The sequence below is a fragment of the Xiphophorus maculatus genome, chromosome 10 (assembly GCF_002775205.1).
Source record: "Xiphophorus maculatus strain JP 163 A chromosome 10, X_maculatus-5.0-male, whole genome shotgun sequence".
In the NCBI taxonomy this organism is placed as follows: Eukaryota; Metazoa; Chordata; class Actinopteri; order Cyprinodontiformes; family Poeciliidae; genus Xiphophorus; species Xiphophorus maculatus.
Genome location: NC_036452.1, coordinates 17,362,706 through 17,381,363, shown reverse-complemented (window position 1 = coordinate 17,381,363; position 18,658 = coordinate 17,362,706). Strand labels below are relative to the sequence as shown.

General features: G+C 39.2%; 1 protein-coding gene across 3 annotated transcripts; it reads left to right on the top strand.

Moving 5' to 3' along the window:
* The first annotated feature begins 9,348 nt into the window (after positions 1–9,348).
* Positions 9,349–14,527, top strand: LOC111609828. 3 transcript variants are annotated; one of them, XR_002753357.1, is made up of 4 exons: positions 9,349–9,710; positions 11,206–11,428; positions 11,514–11,798; positions 12,170–14,527. XR_002753357.1 is itself a non-coding variant. In XM_023340442.1 (4 exons), exons 1-4 carry the CDS (start codon positions 9,441–9,443, stop codon positions 11,731–11,733), a joined length of 855 nt encoding a protein of 284 aa, XP_023196210.1. In that variant the 5' UTR covers positions 9,349–9,440; the 3' UTR covers positions 11,734–11,746. The 3 variants fall into 3 exon arrangements, 1 of the variants encoding a protein (XP_023196210.1); XR_002753356.1 differs by having other exon boundaries at positions 10,999–11,428; positions 12,170–14,526; XM_023340442.1 differs by lacking the exon at positions 12,170–14,527 and adding an exon at positions 10,999–11,140 and having other exon boundaries at positions 11,514–11,746.
* The last annotated feature ends 4,131 nt before the right edge of the window (positions 14,528–18,658 follow it).

Sequence of the window (18,658 nt, the reverse complement as noted above, 5' to 3'; positions counted from 1 at the left end):
GAAACAAACAGTTGCGCAAAATAACAAACGGTAATGTTGGCTGTCAGACAATGTGCTTCAGTGTTTTCCTGTTTTTGCTCTGGCTGCAGCGGAGTAAATGCCCGCCAACCGGCTCATTGTTCCACTGTGCTTGCGTCGGCGAGACTTTGAAATAAACGGGATGAAGCACAAAATACGGGGATGAACTGTTTGTATCTCTGCTGCAGAGCTGAGGAGGTGTATTTAACTTCCAGTCAGGTTCCTCCAGAGCAGAGCAGAGCAGAGTGGATACAGGTAAAAGTGGGGAAGCTTCTCTCCTCGTTATTTCCCCACACAGGATTTTCTTTTCCCATCCAGCTAGTTACTGCCGCTGAAGATTACAACCCCAAAAAGACGAGACAGATCGCGAGGCTCGCACGTGCAACAGGAGGCCATGTAGCAGCTCTTCTAAGACCAAGGTCAAAGGTCAGCACAAAAGCGAAGACGCCTTCTGATTGACTTTTAAAATTTTTTAACTCAGACGCTGCTGTCTTTAACTTTTCATGGTAGCTAGAAAGATATGGGCATATGGCTTTAAGGCAAATCGTTTTCGAAGCTTGCCCTCACTTTAAATTTCACCTGACCAATCAATCGTAATTTTAATACAGAAGATATATATATATATATGTATATATTTTGGCACATAATCTGGTTCTGTTGAACCCTGTTGGCTCTGAAGCTAGAAAAATGTGTCTAATTTAGGCACAAGGCAAGATGGAGTCCTATGGTACTCCTTTGATGTGGTGGAAATTGAATAAAATTGAAAAACGAAACTCAGAAGTTGCATCTTTGTTCCAGATTCCAGCCGACATTAGAATTATGAGAGACATACGTATTCTTCATTGCAGAGAGAACATCAATTGGCATTGCTTCCTGAACAAACTTTGGATTTACAGTGCCATTTAAGTGAAAGTGACTGGTTGGAAACTTTTGAATGGCAAAAATGGTTGGCACCTCTCTATTTAATGACCAAAACACAAACAGCTGCCACTGAAATAACTTGAAACTGACAAACATAATACTGAATAAACGTATTTAAAATGTACCAATGAAAATTAGAAGATGCCAGAAAGGACAATATTTACATAGCAAATAATTCTGCAAAACTATTTCCTGACTCCTTAAAAAGGTCCTTGAAATTGAAGCAGCGAGATGAAGTGTATTTTGATTAAACATCCAATCAACTGCAACAACAACAACAACAAAAATGTTAGGAGTAGCTTTAAGTTAACCTCTGAATGGCTCACACACAAAAAAATAGCTTTGAGTGGTCTACTCAAAGTGCGGCCTTAAATTTGAGCATAATGTGACATGACCTTAGCAAGTCATTTTGAGACTCTTATCTCCGGTGTGATGGCGGCGTTGCATGAGAACGTCTCCCCATCATTAAAAAAAGAGCATGTGCTGCTTTTCTGATCCCATGGCCTGTCTACGCCACCCAGGTAAAAAATGTTGCGTTCAAATGTTCCCGTTCCTTTTTCTTGTCACGAGCTGAAAGCGAAACCGTGCGTCCAATTGTCTCCATCCTCATCCTCACTATTTATGAGCTTCTGGCAAATGCAGGACTGCGAGCGTCCTGAGGTTGTTTTTGTGGGACAAAACAACAGAAGCATCCCAAATTATTTATATATAAAAAAAGTGAAAGTGGCTGCACATCTCCTCATATCTGATGTTCCTGTTTACTTCTTCTCCCACCATTTTATTTTGAAGTTCTGGAGGCGGGCTAATCACAAATGGACTTTTTTCCGTGTCATTAACGTGAAGGTAAGTAGTGAGGCTCACCGCAGTGCTAGCTAATTCGCAAACATAAGTGTGTGAGTGTTTTATTAGTGGTTTGACCCGTAGGTTTAAAAAGAGATAAAACCTGCGACGGCTAAAATGTGACAGTCAGTTATTTTTGGCGGAATAAAAATAACGAAACTACACAAAGACCAAGAAACACAGCAGATAAGTCAGGGATAAATAACATCTTATGAAAGAGGAGCCTCATTTTCCTTTCTCTTCTTTGTTTTGGCTCAGCATCTTGCAACATGATAAAATACAAACTACATTGCCACCTGGTGGAGGAAATTATGATGACAACTGAAATACCAAGTCCAGGTAAGGTCAAATCCACACGGATTGGTTTTGCCTCTGACTTCAGAAGCATCGCAAAAAAAGTTTTTCTAAATAACCTCAAATAGCTGCTTACATTACTGGCAGGGCAGAAAGATTGTTTCCAGTTGACGAAACAAGGAGCAGCTGAATGAAGCCATTAAATGCCATTTACATGCGGCACATCTCCACTTCCTGAAACTGCCGGCTTTCATTGTTTCACCCACAGTTTGTTCTTCAAACCCAGCGCTGCTGAGCCGTGACATGTGCGAGCAGCGATGTGGAAGTTTATAGTGTTGTTGTGATCGCTGAGAGTCACAGAGGGCAATAATATGAGCCAAACACATCAGCTGAAAACAGCAATACGGGAGATAAAAGGCGGCAGAAAGCAGGAGGTGGAAAGGACGCAAAACCGATTGATGAAAACAAGTGGAAGTGAAAAACAAAAGTTCGTCCAAAACCGACTGAGGAGCAGACGGTTGTCAAACGAGTGTGCAGTCATCTGCCTGAGTGTTAAATATTAGGTTACTGATAAATCTTCAGCTAAGTGATGGTTAAAATTTTTAAAAATGCACAGTTTAAGTTCCTTCTTTCCTTGATATTATCTCCAGGAAAAATATCGTTTGCAACAAGAAAATTCTAGACTTAAGAAAAGCTCTCCTCTGTGCAATATAGGCAAGGTAACTATATTTGATTTCCTTTGCCTCGTTACTCTTTCGCAGTTGGGCCATTGCCTTTCGCATATAATAAAAACACCTTCACTCTGTCAGAGTTCAGAAACAAACTGCTACATTACGGATAAACCTTCTTTAAGACCTTCCTAATTCCTTTTTAAACTCATGTTCTAATAGTGTCACAGAGAAGTGCTCAGGAAATTGCATATTGACGATTATGGTACAGAACCCATTAAATATGACCTTTTGTACCTTTTCACCTCCTGTAGGCGCCAGCGGTCAATAACTGCCCACACCACTAGAGATTAAAGCTCAGTTTCTGGCCTTGAGCCACCAACCGGAATAGCTCCGACTAACCCTGATTACGTTTCTCTCCCTGCTATGTAATACCGTTATCAGTTTTCTAATTTAATATCTAAAATTTATGATTATTATATATGTAAAATGACTATTGTGTGGGGAAGAGAGGTTGGCTGCTTCGTTAATATTTTATTTAGATGTAAAAAGTGATTTAAAAATCTTTTCAATATGATAGTTTACCTAATTCTCATCATATTTTACAGGTTTTGCCACTTTGAGATCACTGTCATTATTTTAGCATTTAGATTTAATTGTTATTGTTTATTTATTTTATTTACTTGTATTTTTTCTTAACTGAACTGTAGGAATAAAGTGAAGGAAAAGTCCAAAAACAGAAAAAAAAAAAAAAAATCAAGTGGCTATTTGTCTTGGTAGTTCACCTGGAATTTCTTTTATTATTTATTTTTTTTTTTTCAATATTCTACACAATTTTAAAAAAGCTTACATGCACAATAAGGAATTTTAAAACAAACCAGCATGCTGTTTGTAAAAGATAGATAAAACAATTTTTTAAAAAAGTTTTTAAAGTTGGTGAAGATGTGCAAAGATTGAAAAATTCCAGTCATACATCATTTGTCATTATGTAAAAGTCAACTCTCCCATTTTGTTTCTTTGTGCTTGAATGCATCATGTTGGAGCAGATGATGTGTCAACTTTGGAGGATTAGATCCTGTGGAGGGAACCTGACAAACATCTAAAAGACTGATTAATGAGTGCTGCTGTAAAATGGAATGAAGAACAACTGAACCCAAGTAAAGGTAAAGAACCTTATTCATGTTTGCTTCATGCTTAAATGTTGACTTTGAGACACTGCAATGACACGCTGCTGCGTTTTGTGAGTTATGATTGAGCTCATAAATAAGTCCTAGACTTTCCTAAACTGATCTATGTTATATCGGCCTGATGATTGGCTGAACACAAAACTAAAACCTGCAAAATAAGAGCTGGATGAATGTTCTTCTTTTGTGGTTTGATGCAGCAGAGGATGCTGATTGACGTCTCCGTTGTGCATGATGAAGAAGGTTCTGTCCCTTTGTCAACCGGTTTGTTGAAAGCAGCCAGAAACCTGCTGCGTAAGATGAGTGCTTCCTGTTTGTTGCAGATGAAGAACAGTCTTTATAATCTGCAGTTTTGTGTGTGTGTGTGTGTGTGTGTGTTTTGTCCTGTTCTTGCCTCTCAACTGTTTGCACGTTGCTTTGTCATGAGTGCCTCGGTCTGAAGTGTGAAATAGCTGTGCTGTTTGTGTCCTCGGTTTGTCCTCCTCTTACGTTTGGCACTTTATTTTTTAACACTTATGTGGAAAATGGGAGGTGTGTCTGTGTGAGGCTCGCAGCTGAGACTGCATGTGTTCAGTTTATTGTAAGAGCACAGTCTGTGATTTACATTTAGATGGCTGTTGTCGCTGCTCGGTGTGACACCGGCGCTGATGGAAATCCTGCTGAGTTGCTGTACTCCAAGGGGGTCAGAGTTGTTGTTTTTTTTTGGATTATGCTAAGTTTGTTGTTTTCTCCAGATGATATTAAGCTTATTTTCAGAAAGCTGTAATGAAGAACATCTGAACTTTTGACCTCACAGGGCCTGGCTTTTAAGTATTTAAACAACTTAAGCAGTCTTTCTTTTGAAGTGCGAACAATTAGACGCAAAATCGTAAACTTTCCTGGTAGATTTGGGTTTAAGATCATCTTTTATCCTTACTAATATGTTTCTCCTGACTAGAAGTAATATTAATATTTTATGGTTAAGTCGGAATCCTGACTTGAATCTAATGATTAATCTTTTGAGGGAGCTAAAGATTAAGGAGATGGCAAGGAAACTTTTTTTAATCTCAAAAACTTGGAGCTCATCCCCAAAGATGAATTTTCAAGAAAAACTTTAAATAGCTACTCAGCAACCACAAGATGGGTTTCATTTGTTGACTGATTATTTAGAAGGGCAGAAGCAATTTTAAACGTGCCTAACAATTTTAAAGCAAACTTATTTGCAAAATCAAAAAGACGCTTAAATTTAAATCTGCCAGGCGTATAAATAATTCTGCACCAACATAAACTCGTACGATTCATCACTACGTGTTTATTTGGTCCACATAAACTTGAGTTTCTGCAACTTTTAGAAAGTTATAACATCGGTACGTTTTATTTTTTTATGCCACATGTAACCTAAGCAACTTCATTTCCTGGTTTAACAGTCTTGTATTCACTTTGAATGGATTTGATTGCTAAAGAGACCATAATTAGTTAATGTCGTAACTATTCAACCTGGATAGTTATGAAAGAACATTTGATCTGCTCGTGGCTACTGTAAGTCTGCAAACATGAGATTCAGTGAAGCAGAAGAAAAAAAAAAAATGGTTCTCAAGGGGAAATTGATCAGTTAGATTCCGGCTCATGTGTTTGTAGAATGTTGCAGATTTTTCCGTGAAATAGATAAGAAGTGAAACGTATTCAGAAACCCTCAGCAGAGTTCTCCAAACCTGTTTTATGATTAGCATTTTATATATGTGTGTGTGTGTATGTGTGTGTGAGTTGTCGTCCACCGCCTCAGGGAAGGTTGCCTGACTCTCGGCATAAGTAATCACGTCTTTATGTACGTGTCCTCTACTGTGTTTACACATTTCTACACTGTTCATTCCAAGCGTGTGTGTGTGCGGTAATGAATTTGCAGTTTCTATGACTTATTCACATTGAACCTTCTGTCAGGCAATCTCCATTTTATTATTATTATTATTTTTTTTTAGCTTGAATCTTTCCTTTAACAACCTCACGTGGTGAGTCGATGGCAGAAGAGTGTGAATGTGTGTTTGTGTGCGCAGCTGAAGCCAATCATGAAGGCAATGTTTGGTGCCTGTCGTCCCATCAGAGCGACTATATAAAAAAACGAGGCGGCTGTAAATCGGAATGACGGATTTAAGAGCCGCCGCTGCTGATTTTTTTTTAGTGTCACCGTCTTTGTTTTTGGGCGCTGCGCTGCAGTTCTCCCACCCGGGCTCACAAACGATATTACCCTCGTTATTATCTGGTTGTTTCTGATGATGTCCTCGTTGTTGCATCCTCATTCCTCTTCATTTGCATCCTGTGCGCCTGCAGAACGGACACGCGGCGGACAAGCCCAGTTTACTCAGGATAGTGTTTCAGACCCTTTTTTTTTACATTTTTTTTTTATCACAGTATGTTAGGTTTAATTTTCATGGACGCTTTTCACTCCTCACCAGAACTTTTTGAAGGAAATTCTAGATGAAAAAATGCTTAGTAAGATGTTTTTATCTTCATCAAGATATGAAGTTCCCTACCCTGCTGCCACAAATAACCCAAAACACTGTTAAAAGCCGTACAAAGTCAGATCCAGGTGCATTGGGATTGTAAATCTGTCACTGAACTGGTATTTTGAAGGATTAATCAAAGAAAAAAAAAATTTAATGTCTGTCAAAGTCCCTGTAACATAGACTTGGCAGCCAAAATGACAAAAAAAAACAACAACAAAAGAAAGGAATTAACAAACCACTCCTGAGGTCACAATCCTCTGCACTTTTGCCCTTGAGGGCCGTGTTCATGAAAATAACGAAAGTGGTTCAAAATAATGAATTAGTGTGTTGTAATTTTGTCCCGATTTTATGTAAAGTTAAAGTTAATGCTTAGTAATCTTTTACATAAAAGCTTGGAGTGCCACTGTTTCAATACCAAGTGGAGTCAAGGTTTTTTCGTCTGCCCACTAACTAGTGCACTAATATGAGGTTATGACTTGAGTTTAAGACGTAGACTTGAATTACATTTAAAAAGTACCATGGCTGAATATACTCCCTTAACAGAAAACTTACTTTGCATTGAAAATTGTAAGTCTTTTTTTTCCTCATTCATTACCCTGCTTAACGGAAAAATATTGAAGGATCTCAAAGGGTGACGCGATAAAGCAATATTACCGCCCCACTGAAGCTGAAGCTTTTTGGCAATTACTGTGGCGTATTAAAACCGTACGACGTTCTGAAAAAGGCCAAAGCTTCCTATTGTGTCCGGTTGGTGGGTTTCGTTCGATCCCTCAAAACAAAGGGAACTTTTATTAAATGCAGTGGTCTCAAAGTGTCGCAGTTACATGCAGGTTAATTGGGTGTTTGAATGAGAAGCAGAAAGGAAAAAAAAACGTCACAGGCGACATTTTTCAGAGCAGATCTTCACTCTGACATCTCACTCTGTTCTTGTTGTCTCCTGAGGGACTTGTGATGCTGAACGGGTGCCGAGTGAGAGTCAGAGAAGCGGAAACGAGGGACAGTTACAGAGAAATGAGCAGAATCAGAACAGGTGCAGGATCATTTTAGATTCCGCAGCTGGTTGGATGAATCCAAGGTGGTAAATAAAGACACGGCGGAGGCCGTGAAGACATAATCTGTCTTCAGCAGATGTGATTATCTTGGGTATTTACTGTCAACCTGCAGAGAAGGGAATGCGCAATAATCTGTGGTCAGGGAAAATCTGAAATTGAGGTTTGATATCTGCGTCGTGACTGAGGCAGACAGATGTGAGCTTTTTACACGCTGATGCTCGAACACAAATTGGCTTCAAAATGAGAACCTCAGACAAACATGCCGTACAGGTGGAGGGAAGAAAAATCCCAGTGTGGGAGTGATTTCATGATGTAAAGTGTTTTAATGGGTTTTATGGAAATCAGGGAGGCACACGGTGACTCAGCAAGTGACTGAACACAAACGTGGCTTTTGTTTCATTACAAAACAAATAGTCTTAAAGGGGTAGCAGGATGTAAAATCGACTCCCCCTCTCCTTTACCACAAACATCCGCAGAGTATTGTTTGACTCGTTCATGTATGTTTCAGAAATCCTTGAAGCTCACGTGGCAACCATTCAGGAGAACAAAAACACCTGTTGTAACCGAGGGCCTTTTCCTCTGGACTGCATTCTCCAAGCCGAGCTTCCGCATCTTTAAGCACCCTCCTAACCCCCACAGCTCCTGCAGGCTAGCAGCAGCAACAATTAGTAATAACAGACATTTGCTGAAGCTGTGGCTCTGGCCAACCAACCAAAAAAAATCAAGAAGAAGAAGAGCTGCTCATGAATGTGCGTTCCAATTGGGAATTTACATTTTATTTACAGATTTACACTCTGATGGAGTCAGTCGGAGGTCGGAGTTGTTCTTGAGTCGGGGCAGATGGTAACTTTGCTTCTATTCCTGTCTGAGGAAATGTGCCACTCCTGGTCAAAAACAACCAATCAGAGCCAGGAGAGAGGTCTTAACACTTTCAGTCACCTTGTGTACATGGTGCTCAATGTGCTAATGGCAGATAAACAACTTACGGTGACAGAAAGAGTTTATTTGCCATCATCGGTGGCCATGCTAACTAGCCCGAGCATTTTGTGGTAGTCTCCGCATTTGTAGCCTAGCAGAGAGCAAGGGGGAGTGTCCGAGCAGCATGTACATCAGGATGATTTACAGCGCTTGAGACCCTCCTCCTCGCGCTGATTGGTTGTTTCTGACCACATGTTGTATTTCTCCAGATACCACTGAGAGAAGGCAGTTTTTTTTTTCACAGATTATCTATGTCGTGACAGTATGGTACGACATAGTTTTATCAAATATGTAAAAAATATATATACAGGTATATATTTATTTAAAAAAAAATAAAAGTTACATAACAGATGGTGCACATATTTTTACATTTGCGGTCTCCATAGAGATTCAGATGGTGTTTCATTTTTCAGAAATCTGAAGTCTTATTAAGAAGCAAATTTTCATTCAGTGGCAGAGGGAGGCGGACACTGAGAGGATAAGATAATTTATTCGTCTCTCATGGGAGGAATTTGTCTTAGAAGAGGGGACAGGGCTGCACAAGGACAGCAATACTACAAACAAAGTCAATAATGACAAATCCATGAAACTAGCACAAAAGATTACATAGATATGTGCAAAGAAGCACAGAATCGTATCTTAATAGTCAATGTGAATCTTATGGCAAACTGTGGATCTTGTTCTTACGGAGGGCAGCAAGTTTAACTTGGATAGTAGAACTCTCTTTTCAATGATGTTCAGTATGAATTAAAACCTTACTTGGTTTAACATTACAATTGCAAGGAGCGTTTGAAGTCCTTATGGCGTTCGGTTTTGATACAACTCTGTGATCAAGCCATGTAGTACGCCATCTCCACCAGCGAGAGGCAGTAATGCGCCAGTTGGTGCACAATCTGCCGGAAATGGCAAAAGAAAAGGAAGAAGAAAAAGACCAAGAAGAAGAACTCCGCACATTTACTGAGCTAACTACTCAGTCCTGTCCTTTTTGGATTTTTTTTTTTTAAAATGAGAAGAAAATGTATTTTCGGATGCCCAGGAGACTACCCTCTTTTTAAGCTTCCCAAGGACGAGACGGTTCTTAAGCAATGGCTGGACTTCATCATTCAAAATAACACTCCGACGAAAAAAAATTGGCACATCTGTGCGAGGCACTTTACCGACGACAGCTTTCTAAACAAGAGGGAATTTGACAGTGGACTAATAACAAGATTATCACTAAAAGACGACGCAATTCCAACGCTCAGAGGAGCCCATGCGCCGTTGGCGTCTGCTCAGGTAAGTTGGAAAGCAACTCATTGTTTTTGTTAGCTTCATGTATGATCTACGGTTAGCATTCATAATATTACATTATTATTATTATTATTACAATCTGTGTTCATTAGCTGGCTTACACCACGTTTTAAGAATGCCATATTCTGCCACGTTTGTGGTGTATTTTCATTTACTGAACATGATATAAAAAGCCAGTCAGAAGGTTTTTCTACAGCTGTAGAAAAACGGTTAGCTAGCTGCAGTAAATACGGCATTTATAAAATCTCTCTGTGAGGGCTCATGTTAGCATCATGTATATTCAAACATGATGCTTGCTTGGTTCGCTCACTTTCAAAAGCCTCAGCCTTCTTCTTCAAGCTTCATTAGTTTTGTCGTCACATACTTCCTGGTTCTTGAACAGATGTCACAGAGCTAACCAATCAAGAGCAAGGCTGAGTGAATTTAGAGTAAGTGTGCACCGATTGCAGTTTTCTGGCCGATTCTGATTTTGGCCGATATAATTTTTGTGTCTGAATTGTCGCTAAATATAGCAAGAAAGTTGCTGAGTTGGTAACAGTGAGGTGACAACTGTTAACTGTGATCTGGTGGGCCGGTCTATCAGTCAAACCTCTCTCACTGGAGAGCAGAAGAGGACAGTTGTTGACTTTTAGACCTTTGCTGGGGCAGATAAGATGAGATTCACATGTTTGTATTTGGCCGAGCACAGATCGCCCAGAAGTAGAGAAATCAGCTGCAAATCGGTGCACCCCTAATTTAGAGAAAATGAAATTAAATGAGCAGATTAAACAAATTAATCTGCTCATTTAATTTGAAACAAAGTTCGACTTAGTCGATTAAATGTTTGCAAACATCAAAGGTGAAAAAGTAAATCGGCAATTAATTATTGGCATATCTTTCAACCTCTTTTAATGAGTTGCACAGAAATACAACAATTAAACATTGATCCTTACTGATAGTAGTATCCCAGTATTTTACTATTTCCATTGTTAACATAGATTTTATAATGTAAAATATTAATTAAGTCATTTCACAGTGGGAAATATGTTTACCAGTAATGACTAAGCATTGAACCTTGTATCTTTTTTCCACGTTCTGCTATGTTTTTTGCAAAACATCTAAGATGTCCGCAATAACACTGAATTTATAACATTGCACTCAAATGCTAGTAACATCCAAGATGTATATTCTATGAAGTAATAATAATGTAAATTAAAATTGAACTGATCATTCTTGTTGTTTTGACTTCATTCTACCCAAATTTTACTATTTGTTTTGACATTTTAATTCCAAGGGACTACCTCAGATTAAACAAACTCGTCCGCCTGGTGCCACAAACTCGGCATCGGAACACACTGAATGTTTCCTTAGTACAAGATCGGTGTCTACACAGTTGTCAGCTGGAACGTTGAGGTTACAGCACTACCGGAGTAAAGGTAAATATGGTGTTTACTTCTAAGTTATTGTATGTATCACACATTTCAATTGTGTTTCTGCACAGGTGTACAAGCTACTGTTCACACTGCAAGCAGAGGCACAGACGCTGATCAGTCTTTACCGCACTTCCTGTCAACACCGGTGAAATCTGCACTTGGCGCACAATCAAAACGACCTCGCATGGAAGTTGGGAAGGAAGAGGATGATGACTTCAGGATCTCCAGCCCTGTATCTCAGGATTCAAACTATTACCCAGGAGATACAGTCACAAACTTCTCTGACCTGATGTAAGATTATTTTCTTTGTGTTTTTTTTTTTCTATTTAATGTGATTATTTAATGCATTTAACATGATTCTATTTTCTTTGAACAGTGACATGGAGTCTCCTTCTGAGTTAGAAGATGCAGAATACATTGTATCTGAAAGCGCTCTTAGGGAGATTTTTGAGAACTGCCCTGTGTGCGAGAGACACTGCATAGTACATCTGCGCAGATGTGGAACAGTTGTTGCTTTCAAGCAGGACTGCCCACATTGTTTTTTCACTCGGAAATGGCAGAGCCAGCCAACGTTGGAGGAAATTACCACAGAGTAGTCTGGAGGTCTCAGCGGCAGTGTATTTCAACGGGGCGGGGAGAATCACATACAACATTTGAAAGGGTAGGTTTCATTATTACAGCATAACAGGGTTTCCTTCAGTTTATTATAAGACTGGCAGGCCACCAGGCTAAGTATAGCTTATTTATTTAATTTGTTTTTAAATATAAAAAAAAAATGGTTCAAGTCTTTTTAGTTGGTGTTCAGGTATCAATCTTCCACTAAAACATAATTATCAAGGGTTATTTTCAAATTTCCTGTCAACTTTAAACATTTTTTAACTCAAAAACACAGCAGGTTGCTTGATGAAATGCTGCTCGATGTTCACAACCACCAGGCTTAGCAAGTTTTCTGGGGGAAACCTCGCATGTGTGAATCTAAATTACATGCTAAACATAATTTCTGACATACTTTTCAAATTATGTTTTCTGTAGATTTGCGACACCGTAAGCTTTACGGTGCACCAGTGTGATGCGCTTAGGAGGCAGAGGATGATGGGACGTCGAGATTTAATCCAGCTTTGCTTGGAAGCCAACATGGCCTCCGCAGGATCAACAAGCCGAAATCTGTCTCCAAGGAATTACCAGCACCAACTCACAAAACTAAGATATGTCAGAAATCCAAAACGTCTGTAATTATAAGAAATTGTAAATATTATAACTATTAAGGATTGTAATAAATGTTTGTACATTTTAAAAGTTTTTTTTCCTATTTTCTGAAAACATACTCTACCACTGTTTTTCTCCAGAGAAGCTCATTATCAACTCTGTCTATATTGTTGATATTTTGTAGGAAGTTCACTTAAAATCCAGGAAGGTATTTAATGCAATTTAGTTCTGCAGGCAGCTGATAAATCCTCCACACCTTACAGGAAAGATAATGTCAGTTTTTGTTTTTTCTGACAAAAAAGAAACGGACATTTTCTGTCAGGAAGTGGTTCCTTCTCATTCTGTCTAACCAAATAGGATTATACATTTGACAGAAAATACCAGATTAACTTGCCTTCTAGGTAATTACTGACATACACATTTCTAAATAACTATGCTGACTAAAACTCTTGTTTTGGTCAATTTTGAATGTTTTGAAATGTTCCTATCAGAGAAGAAGGGACACAACTTTGGGATCTCCTTGCAGCAACCATGATGGAAAATATTTTTGCAAATAGAAACGTATTTCTCTTTTTATTATTAACTTGAGGAATTCAATCAGAGATTTTAGTTCTGACAGGAAGAGAGTAATATATGTTGAGTTTGAAAACTTTAGTTTGTGAATGAAAACATTCGCATATATAATAAAATTATCCATATCTTCAAATTCACTTTTTCCTGAAAAAGTACTGTAGTCGACAACATCTGTGACTTTATCAAAAATATGGTTATGAAAAATATGAAAGTGCTTCTTTGGCTTTGTTAGAGAGAATATTTGTGAGGAGAGTTTGTAAATGGCATGCAGCATTGTTGTGCTGAAGTGGGATTGTTGGAAATGTAGGAGGTTCTTAAAGAGGCAGGAACCCAATTTCAAGGTTTTCGATGCCGCTATGACACTAAGTTAACTTTGTTTTCCGTATAGACAGCATTGTCATCACTGAAGTTGACGTAGTTACTTGACTTTGTTATAGAACCGCCTGGGAAACCCACAATACTGCCCTTTTAAATGTTCTTGTCTTCCTTCCGGCCATCTTCCCAATGCCTTCCACTTCAAAACGATCACGCGTCTTGTTGTTTCCCGACCTCCGTGAGATCCAGTCTGAGCGTTGCACAATCAAAACCTTTGAGCACCTTCATCTCAGCTCGGAGCTGGTTGTTTTTGATCATGCAGCCGCAGAGCTCCTCCAACAAAGCCCCCTCTCTAATCACTGTAAATACTTATCCAATGAAACGCTGTAGCTGAAGCGTCTTCAAGGCCCGCGCTCTTGTTTGGATCATCGGCGTGGATTACGGCTCGCTGAGAGACGCTTGCATCAGATCCTCGCTGTTTGGGGGGGGGGAACAAAGCCAACACTGCTAAGCCTTTTTTAAACCTACAGTGCTTAGCGGGTCTGAGATTTCATTTCTGGGAAGAAACGCACATGCAAATGTGTCTGGATATGCTTCACAGCTGGGACGTCTTTTCAGCGGGAGACTCCAGACACACGCCTTGTTATTAATAAGGATGAACCTCCTATGAAACCCCTCTCGACAGCAAGAAGGAAGAAAAGCTAGTTCACACACTTTAAAGTCTAGAATCTCGACCTGGCTCAGAAGACTTTCTAACTTGATTGTACAACTGAAAAAAAAAAAGTGTTACTATTCACTTGGCGTTCATTTAGGTTAGCAGTACTGTTTAATAAGGGTCTAGGGTAAGTTGATGTTGTAAATATAGCTGGAACACCAGAGTTGCCACTTAATATTGCTATAGACATGTATTAGAGAGAGGTATGAGAAGCATTTCTTTCAAAAATTAACACTTTGAGTGTGGATTATTTCTGTGGAAAAAGTTGATGGTCAGATGAGAAAGATTGAGCCGTTGGTTCACAGTGAGGAATGTTTGGATGAGTGAAGTTGAGGTTTGCAAACTGATGAAGCTGCCAAACATGAAAATGATTATGCTAATACTTTTAGCCAAGCTAGATAGTTAGACAGTCCTTATTTTCATATGTGTCATACACCCTGTTGCAGGTGTCCAGCTCACATGGGCTTACAAGACACAATAAAAACAAACAGCTGGTCAGACATGAATATCCTTTTAAACATAATGTGTCCTTTTTCCAAGGTGCCAGGCTTTCAAAATAAACCTTGCTAAGTGAAACACAAAATACTTCCAATGACACATTTTATCCTCATCAGTTAAATAAAAGAAATCTGGATAACCATCAAGTATTTTGGTAAATCATTTCTCAAACTCAAGTACAAAGGACAGTAAAACAAAAAGTGCTCTTCTCTCTCAATTTAACCCCAAGTCACACAAAGAACATCTTCAGTCGTCCTCTGGGACTGAACGAGTTAATTACAGGGCAGTAAATTGAATAAATTCATTGACTAAACTTCAGTTCAACAGCTGCTACAACGGTTAAAACTTAGACTCAACCGCAGGACTCTGACACCCAAACTGATTTGGAAAATGGATAAAGAGGGTCGACATTCACAGAATGAGGTCAGACTTTTTCCAGAAGTCTGACCTCAACACTATTAAAAACTAGACTGGAATTAAACCAGTTTAAATGAACTCTACCAGTACTGTCAAGACGACAGGTCAAACTCTTAGCCAGAACGATGCCAGGAGAACGTGTGGTGCAACTTGCGACGCATCTTGCTCAGGGATTTACTGAATATATGTGGGTCGTATAGTAATTCTCAAGGATGATGGAAACTTCTAGATTGACACGTTTGTCCACCGATGTTTATCGGTTATTAATGCCAAACAAAAGAAGCATTTCAACAGCCTTTGACAGTCTCTGGACCAGAAGCCAACTGAAAATCCTGACCTCTGTAATTGTAAACAAAGGTTTCTGTGTGAAATTAAGTTCTACGCTTTACATGACATACTTGTTTCACGGATCAAAATTCAAATTACTAGTTAAAAATTATACAATGTGAAGTTTTTGGATTTTTTAAAAATATGTTGAGATATATCACAGTTAAGGTGAAGCTAAAAATTACAGTTCTTTCCATTCTTTTTAATTGGAAAAACTTAAAAGAGGAGAAAATGGTAGTGTATGAAACACTTATTTTCCCCACCGTAAATAACTTTTAAACCTGCCTGGTTTTGAGAAAATGGTCGCCAGTTCATATTTCTTGTGTGCTATGATTACTCACGGAGCCCAACTGGTGTCACTTTGCATTTGTGGAAATGTCAGGCTTGTGCCAGCTGGTGTTTGCTGCAGCTGAATATTCCAGTGAGCAGAGCCCGCATTAAGGATTATATGTTTCCATCACTTTTATATTGTTCTGTGCAGCTTCAAAGGCTGAGCACGGCCTCTGAAGAGGTTCCCTCGCCATTAGCATATAGAATTCTGATTTTCTCTCTCCGTGTTGCAGCCATAAACATTGCATTACGATACACAGTTTGATGTTTCCATCCTAAATGCAGGAAAGAAAATAAAAAAACAGGTGATGGAATAATCTGTATGCTAGCTGAATCAGAACAGCAGAGGTGGGGGGGGGAACACGTCTCACAATGTCGTGGATGTTTCTCTTTTAGTTCTCGTGGGAGCGGCGCGTTTCTGCAGGGCAGACGAGCTCATCGTCTTAACAAGGAGATTGTGTGTGTTAGAAGTCAGCCTTCGTTTTCTGCTGGCTCTCAGAGATACGGGAGACTGCAGAACAGCCGAGAAGAGCTGCTAACCATGAAACCATGGCAACATCAAAACCTCAAACATGCTGCGGCACAAAAAAAGAAAAATCTTCTTTTCCAAACGCGAAACAACACTCGCGGGCTCCCGGTGTTTTCATGTAATATACAAATGATGCTGCTGTTTTCTGTCTGTGAAAGCTGTTTACTCAGCTGCGTCTTTCTGTAGGTTTGCATTTTTCATGCAGTGAGACGTTCGTGTTGTACCAGACTGTATTTCTGGAGATAAAGGAGAAAAAAAAAAAACCCTGTGTTTTTGGAAACTGATCCTGCTTTAATGTGCCAAGAGCAGACAGAATATCACTTTGCCACCCGGAGAAGGATGCTCAGTTTTTTTATTGACACCAAGATGAAGCAAAGATGAGACGCATAAACACATCTAAAGTTAACTGCTGTGACTTTAAAAAAAATTATTATTAGTATTATTGTTTGCATCTTTTTTGGTTTGTTTAACTTGACAGGGTTCAGACTACATAACAGGAAGGGCAGAGTCCTTTATCAACAAATATATGTACAGATCTTATCGGTAATGTTTGTCTATAAACTGGAACCGATAAGTGAGGATTGAAGATGTTTGAAATAAAGATGATAAAGTTAGTAGGAAAACAAGATTTGTATGCAGAAGACAGTGAAAACATGACCCACCAAAGAGCCTGTTGAATGTAGGCATAATCTGGACTTTGACCCTGTGAGGAAACCTTCTCAAAGACATTTTGTTCTCATTACACACAGAGGCGAATTACCAGGGCTACCCTCTTTCCCAGCTAATGGTGGGTCCTCTTCGTAATGGTCTGGTTTGTCCATTTAATTGGTCACCGGCTCACCACATTTATTGAATCCAAGGGTCTGATTACACTCTGCAGGGCAGCCAAAACATTAACGCCAAGGTTTATGCCTCTAACAGTGACGTCGATAGGGTAAACCTTCACAATAAAAGCTTTCTCAAGGTATAAAGCGCTCTGAACGTTAAATTGTGTAAAGCTACTTAACAGCAAGCCGCAGTAGCCTCTCGACTCTTAAACTGCTGGGTGCCTTGTGTAAGGCAGTAATGCTGCTTATTACAGAAGACATTCTGTTTTATTATTATACCTGTACCGACTCAGAACCTATAGCTTATTTCTTTTGAATTCAACTCGATTCAAACTTCAAAAATACTTTATTGATCTCAAAGGGAATTTCAAGTAATAGCCTAAAGTCAGGCGAATTTATGAACAATTCAAAATGTTGATTCAGACGATTCGGATGATTTTACTTTTAATCTCCTCCCTGCTTGTTAGGAAAATAGGAAAGCAAAATTGACACAAATTTCATAAGTCTAGACCAAACTATAATCATAATCTGTTTAAAAACACATTTAGCCGCCATTCCCTCGGTCGGTCTTTAAGAATTTCTGACATGGACTCTGTTATCATAAATACTTTGTGCTTTTCAAACGCAGTGAAGCCGTTGTAATGGAAATCATGCTGAGCACAGCTCATCCTGGGCACCTCAGTCAATTACAGTGAACATTTGCTTTTAACTGAGGTTTTTAAAGCCGAGAACTTGACCAGTATCTGGTTGTGAGCTGATGTTTGCTGTGTCTTTTTTTTTACGTATTCCCCTCACATAAATGTGCAAATACATGTTGCCTCCAAGCTGAATTTCAGCTCCGGAGGTTGGTTTGGAGAGGTTGTTTATTCGATCACAGAACAGACGAAAGTGGAACCATAAAATAATAATAATAATAATAATAATAAAAAAACAACATTATTTAATTTCTTAGAACTACTGTGTGTTTGTATTTGATGACAAAAATAAAAATCAGTCAACAAAAGTTAATTAAACAAGTAGCTTATAGAAATCAAAGCAAACATTAGAGAGCAAAGAACGACCTCCGCATTTCTACAGACCTACGATATCGTGAAGGAAAATTCATATTTTTTGAGATTGTTTTCAGATATCAAAGTAACCGTGAGCGCCGATGCGCTTCCTGGGATTTAAGAAAACAACACATGCTGACCATTTGCAGGGTTGGCCTTGAATAGACCAGCCATTGATGATGGCCAACCCGGCCACCTCCCATAACTTCTGTAATTCTGGTCATAAAATAGCCATCAAAGGTGAAATATTTGTAATAAATGTACATGCCAGCCTGGTTCTGAAGCAGAAATATGGTGTGTAGCCCCACATTTCTGAGCTTCCCATCTGTATTTCTCCCATCTCTATAGCTTCTCCGCAAGCGTACAAGCCGCAAAGAGAAGAAGCACTTCCGAAATCAGATAGCATTCTTAAACCATTTTATATTTTCTGACAAAATACTGAATCACTGCAGCTTTTCAAAGGGGAGGGGGGCAAAAAATGTGTTTAGACTTAATTTTCCTCATTTCCACCTCTACTCTAATATCAGCAGTCATGGGATTCCGCAAGTATTCCAACGCATTTGTGAGAATCAGAGCATCTATGGGCTTTCATTGTATTTTATGCAGTCTTGGTGATTGCACAGACACTCGAGTGTGCACGGGTCACAGCCGAGGAATAAAAGATGAGACTCCAAATGTGGGGAAGAATCGATCTTGCTCTTCAGGAAGCCCTCTGGGAGGACAAAAGGGGCCACT

What these genes read in the sequence shown, in the direction of transcription:
- LOC111609828 (XM_023340442.1), top strand. Translation starts at nt 9,441, where the DNA reads ATGAGAAGAAAATGTATTTTCGGATGCCCAGGAGACTACCCTCTTTTT. An exon ending in ACAGCACTACCGGAGTAAAG is followed by an intron (nt 11,141 to 11,205) that starts GTAAATATGGTG and finishes GTTTCTGCACAG; the next exon opens with GTGTACAAGCTACTGTTCAC. An exon ending in ACAAACTTCTCTGACCTGAT is followed by an intron (nt 11,429 to 11,513) that starts GTAAGATTATTT and finishes TTCTTTGAACAG; the next exon opens with TGACATGGAGTCTCCTTCTG.